The 5,990-nt window shown below is 33.4% G+C and overlaps 1 protein-coding gene across 2 annotated transcripts in view; it reads left to right on the top strand.

Moving 5' to 3' along the window:
* The first annotated feature begins 839 nt into the window (after positions 1-839).
* Positions 840-5,990, top strand: part of LOC100796574 (CSC1-like protein RXW8) — a 10,453-nt gene continuing 5,302 nt past the window's right edge. The window contains exons 1-5 of one of the 2 annotated variants that reach the window (XM_003556910.5): positions 840-1,539; positions 2,900-3,258; positions 4,217-4,363; positions 4,592-4,655; positions 4,754-4,963. In XM_003556910.5, the coding sequence (XP_003556958.1) occupies positions 2,981-3,258; positions 4,217-4,363; positions 4,592-4,655; positions 4,754-4,963 (699 nt within the window). In that variant the 5' untranslated portion in view covers positions 840-1,539; positions 2,900-2,980. The remainder of the gene's footprint in view (positions 1,540-2,899; positions 3,259-4,216; positions 4,364-4,591; positions 4,656-4,753; positions 4,964-5,990) is intronic. The other variant, XM_014773189.3, reaches the window with a different exon arrangement.

The raw sequence follows: 5,990 nt of genomic DNA, 5'->3' as shown, positions 1-5,990 counted from the left end.
AAGTAGAAAACAATTGTGGCATATCTCCCTAGATTTTCAACAACCCAATCACTGAATAAATGGTTTATATATCGTTCAATGAATTCATCATATATGGTTTCCCATAATATAAAATGGTTTTAAAGGCAAGTATGAAAAGGGGTCCTCAAATAATCCATCCAAGTCTATCTCCTCCACACTTCCCAGTTCCCACCATCACCCATCCATCAAATATTGTGTTCCACATGTTTTTTTTTATTAAATCTTTTTGTTATAAATTGACAAATAAAATATAGAAAAATTTGTCTCCAAGTCCAATTTAGACATATTCACATCTCCTTTCCACCAATTATTATTTTCAATACCAATATAATATAATATAATATGATGATTGAGAGATAATCATGTTGTTTAAATATGTAACCAAAAATAAAATTTCTAAATTTTTATATATAAAAACATTCGTTAAAAGAAACCAGCCCTTTAAATAAAAAATCTTACTAGTCAATATCCTAAACATATTAATTAAAAAATTATTTTTTTAATGTATATATCATAAAAAAAATATAATTTTACGTTTTCTAATAAAAAAATTATATTCGAAGTTTCTTGACTAGTGCCTAAGACACTTATTATCATTTAACTTAAAATAAATTTTAACATCTCGAACAATTCATGTTGGACTTTTAGACTAGAAGATACTACGATTAATATATATATATATATAACCACTTAGTCCAATTTCTTCAATAGTGGGCCCAAAAAAGCGTTTATGGCGCACAGCAACCGAGCAAAGAAAGCGTTAGTTAGCGATTAAAAAATTCTACCCAACAAGTCGGCACGACACTGTTAAGCAACGCCAGCAGCAAGAAGCCAATGTTTTCACATCACGTCCACGTGGCAGCTCCTCGATCGCGATGGCGTAGCGCTGCGTCATGGTCCAGGACGCAGCATATCCGAAACGGTCTAATTTGCCAGTTCAAGCGGTTACACAATATGCATCACACGCACTTGAGAGGTTGGCGCCTCGGTGTCCGCCACGTGGCGAATCCGTTACTCCTGCTTTTTCTTTCAAACCAAACAAGTTCCTGTCACCAACTCACCATATGCTTATGCTTATGATGATTATGTTATTTTATAACTATAACGTGGCTTTTCTGTGATTATGATCAATCATTATTACGTCTACGCTTTAACTAATTGCGTGTTCGCTGGCCAGGCAACTGAGAAAGAAAAAATACAGAGATAGAGAGAAGAATCAATAATGTATTGTGACTGAAAACAAAATAAGGGAAGAGGAGAAAAAACAAAACCAAACAAACCTCAAAAGTTAGGGTTTCCTTTTTGGTTCGTTGCTGTGGAATCGATTCCTTTGCCTTATATTAAACGTGCGTCGTTGTGAAGTAGAAGCAAGACTCGCAGCATTGCTCTGCTAGTTTTGACATTTAAGCGTCACCTAACCTTCTTCGTTTGCTTTTTAAATAATTCTGCATTTTCTCGCTTCTTTGATCACTGCTTCGCAAATTGATCTTCGTCGACGAATTGTGCATTCCTGTGCTGGTACATTATGCCTCCTTCTTCTTTTGACTTTTAATTCGGTTCTCGGATTGTTAGTTTGTTCTAGAATCGTTTCGATTTTGTCTCTTTCATCCATTCATTCATAGTTAACCGTTTCCGTTTTTTTTTTTTTGTTGCTGTGGAGTTTTGTTTGATTCGGATTTTTTTGTTGTTGTTGTTGTTGTGCTTATTGTTTTTGGTTTAAAAGCTGTGTTAGTTTCAATCTGTTTTGCGATGTGTGTGAAATTGTGAATCTGTTCTTGTTGTTTAGATAGATAACTCTAGAATCTTAAGTTTGTTTGATTTTACTAATAAGCGGAGTTGATATTTTACTGAACTGGTTTTGCTCTTTTTTGTTTTTTTGGCTTCTGAATCCTGTGTTTTAGTTTTGCACACTATTCAAGTTTATCTCCTCCAGCAGGGGAACTAAGTAGGGTTTTTCGAATTTGATATTGGAATATTAATTAGTTAAATTGAGCATTTAGGAGTGTGTGTGGGATAAAATATTTTGTGAATTGATCTAATTTTGTTCTAGTTGCTAGAATTGACTTCTTCTCCCCTTATTTGTTAGGTCATAAGGGTAATTAAGTAAAATACCTGATATAAGATCAATTCATTTTGTCTTTAACTCTTTATTGTGTTCTGAAGAACAATGGAATTTTAGTTGTAAATCAATTCAAACAATCGAATGTCTTTTTTTAAAAAAAAATGAGTTGAAATGTGATTTTTAAATCAGTTCAAATAGTATCAGTTACAACTAATTGTGATTCTGAATGGAACTTTTATGGTATCTGTTGGGAAGTTGGAAAAGGGTAATGAAACTTGAGGCCAAGTGACTCTGCATACTTGTGCATAGCGCTCTCGATGAATCCTCCATAACTTGGATTTGATTATTGAGTAAGAATGTTGTTGCCAATGTAATGTCATCATCGATGCATTTATTGTTATTTTGAATTCTTCTCTCTCAAGTTCACGCTGTACGATGGACTGTTTCCTAATGCTGAAACATTGTATATTGTGATATAAATTTTAGGCATGTGTATATCTTCATGAGTCATGACTGTAGAATGTCAAAGTAAATTATTCTTGTTTCTGGTTCTTTTAACTTCACTTCTTTTAGCTCTCAGCTAGTGTGTCTGTTATTGTTAAAACTTTCAAGTGAATTATCCTTTTTTCGCTTCAATCCTTTGGGTCTCTGTACTGTTGCCCATTGTGGCATAGTGAAAAATGACATAGTTACAGAAAGAAATCCTGCTGGACCTTAACAAATTAAATGAGAAGATCTTTCAATGTTGCATTCCCGTACTTGTGCAAAGAAATACATTTCTGACGAAGACATTTGTTGGAATATATACTCTTTCAGGTGATGGGTATGGTTTGGATTTCAAATGTCTTTCTTCTCGGGTAATGAGATGCATCAAGTTTTGAAGCACAGTGAGCAGGGATGGATATTGCTGCTCTTTTAACTTCTGCTGGAATTAATATTGCTGTGTGTGTGGTTCTCTTTTCATTTTATTCTGTATTAAGAAAACAACCCAGTAATGTTAATGTGTACTTTGGGAGGAGACTAGCCTCTCAGCATTCAAGACGCATTGATCTCTGCTTGGAAAGATTTGTTCCCTCCCCTAGCTGGATATTGAAAGCATGGGAAACATCTGAGGATGAGATATTGGCTATTGGTGGCTTGGATGCTGTGGTTTTTGTGAGGATACTTGTTTTCAGGTTGTTCAGTCCTTCCAAGATTTGAATAGTTTTATCTGTGTGCCTTATGTTATAGTAATAACACAATGTGCTAGAGTCAATTGTTTTCTTATCTGTTAATTTTTTAATCTGAAAACTTCAGATGCCAACCAACTATCAAGATTTTAGATACCTAGTTAAGTAGAAGTGAAGATGTTATTAAGGTCGTTCTAATGGATATTTTTAGTCTACTCTCTGTAGTCTAGATTCACTTGATGTCTCTACAAGTACATGTAAGGAGCATATATTTGATAGCATTTCACCTGCATTGTTCACTATTAAAACCTCTCTGGCCAGTTTTAATTAACATGTAAATTGTGTTGTTCAATGTTATCATTTTGTAAATGATTTTACCTTATTTCAGAAACAAATTCTCATGAAAATCACTCTTTTGAGCATCTAAACAAAGAAACTAGCTAGGAAATAGAACATTCATCTAAAAATCATACTTGATTGCATATTATGCTGTCAGATGGAACAAATACTTGAAATCTATTTTAATTAAATTTTGTGGTGTGATATCATATAACATGACAAATGTTCATCTATTCATCTATCACCTTTACTGATGGTTTTGTGCCTGCATAAGAAGGCATTTGCTTAAAAATTTATATGCCAATAACAAGAATTGAGATTTGTGCTCAGAGATAGAAGCAAGATTGCTGTTGACTACATATAATTGATATAGGTAACCCACTACTCATGAAGTACCAAAATAAATTAATGAAGCTAAGTGTGAGCTGGCATTTTGTCCTTTATAAAGTTTATGTAGTGCTTTTGTTATGCCTTGGTTTTTATGTGTTTGGTTTCAGCTCCATTTTTTTATTCAAATCAAAATCAGTTCATCATACAGCATATCAAATAAAAATTATGCCTAAAGGAAATTTGATTGTCTATCTTGTGGCATTACTAACTGTAATGTTGCCATTGTCACCTTCAGTATTCGAGTGTTTTCCATTGCTGCTGTCATATGCACTATTCTGGTGCTTCCTGTAAATTACCATGGAATGGACAGAATGTATAAGAATATACCTTTGGAGTCGCTGGAAGTATTTACCATTGAGAATGTCAAAGAAGGATCAAAGTGGTATGAGTTATATCTTATTTTTCAATTGGAGTATAAATTATGTTAATTAGAACTAGCCGCCAATAAATTCTACAAGTTGAGAAATACAATTGAGTATCTTTGGTTACTTGAAGTTTCATAAGCAGGAATGAACAATGCTTTCAAAGAAAAATGTGGATCTGCTTTTTCATTAGACTTTTCCTCCTCATGGTTACTTATATGTTGTTTTATTCTTTTGAATGTCATCAGGCTTTGGGCTCATTGTCTTGCACTATACATCATAACATTATCGGCTTGTGCTCTTCTTTACTTTGTAAGGATCTGAATTTATCTACAAGATAAACTTCTCTACCTCTTTTTAGTTTTACTATGCCAATTCTTAAATATTGATTTATTGGTGTTTATATTTAGGAATATAAGAGTATTACTAATTTGAGGCTACTACATATTATTGGATCACCTCCAAATCCAAGCCATTTTACAATTCTTGTCCGATCAATTCCCTGGTCTTCAGAAGAATCTTACTGTGAAACTGTGAAAAAATTCTTCTCATATTACCATGCATCAACATATTTGTCGCACCAAATGGTTTATAAGTCCGGTAAAGTTCAAAAACTGAAGGTGGGCTTCTTAACTCTAAATTTTTTGTTGTCAGTTAAGCATCATACTGTTTGCCAATTTTATATTTATGTAAAGTTTGTTGCTTAGACTACTATTCCTTTGTAAAGTCATAACTGTCAATTTGTGTTTTTTCAGTAGTCTGTCTAAGATGATTATTTGGTTCAAGGTGCACATAACCAATATAAATGTTTATTATGGAAATGATTATTTACATTTCTTTCATTTTCTAACTCGATCTTTATTAGGAGATTCGGTATGGTATTTGTATCTTTTTCTCTGTAGTGAACTTTAAAATTTTCGGAATTCTCTTTAGTAGAAATGGAAGTTCCTTTCTCATTTTGACATGCCTGACTTTACATCTGGTTTTATGATATATATATATATATATATATATATATATATATATATATATATATATATATATATATATATATATATATATATATATATATATATATATAAGAATGAGTGTGGGGCTTTAAAGGGACAAGAGAAGAAAAAGAGTGTGTGGCAAAAAGAGAGTATGAGAGAGAGAGAGAGAGAGAGAGAGAGAGAGAGAGAGAGAGATAGAGAGAGAGAGAGAGAGAGAGAAAACTCTACGACTCTATAGTTTTTTTTTTTTTTATATATAGAGATCTTTTTTTCTAAAATATATATTTTTTTAACTCTTGTTGACAGAACACCCACATATACTTTATTTTAATCTTCCCCCCCCCGGGTGAGGCGGCACATATGTGTAAGATAAATAGAGATGTCTTAGTGGGAAGAACGCGTGCGCCTAGTTATATACGCTGTCGCTGTGCTCGAGCCCACACACTTTTTTTTTAGAAAATTTCTATTGAGATGGGGAGTACGCATGCGAGATATTGCAACACTGTCTTGCGTATATATACAGAAAAAAAGATCTTTTTGCGTGTGAGAACGTGCCCACTCTCTTCCTCATGAGTTGACAGAGAGAAAAGCGTGTGTAAACACACACATACTCTCTCTCGGACACTCTCTGACATGTCCCCAATGTAAACCGGGG

Source organism: Glycine max, chromosome 17 (genome assembly GCF_000004515.6).
Source record: "Glycine max cultivar Williams 82 chromosome 17, Glycine_max_v4.0, whole genome shotgun sequence".
Taxonomy (NCBI): domain Eukaryota; kingdom Viridiplantae; phylum Streptophyta; class Magnoliopsida; order Fabales; family Fabaceae; genus Glycine; species Glycine max.
This window is presented reverse-complemented; position numbering and strand designations above follow the sequence as displayed.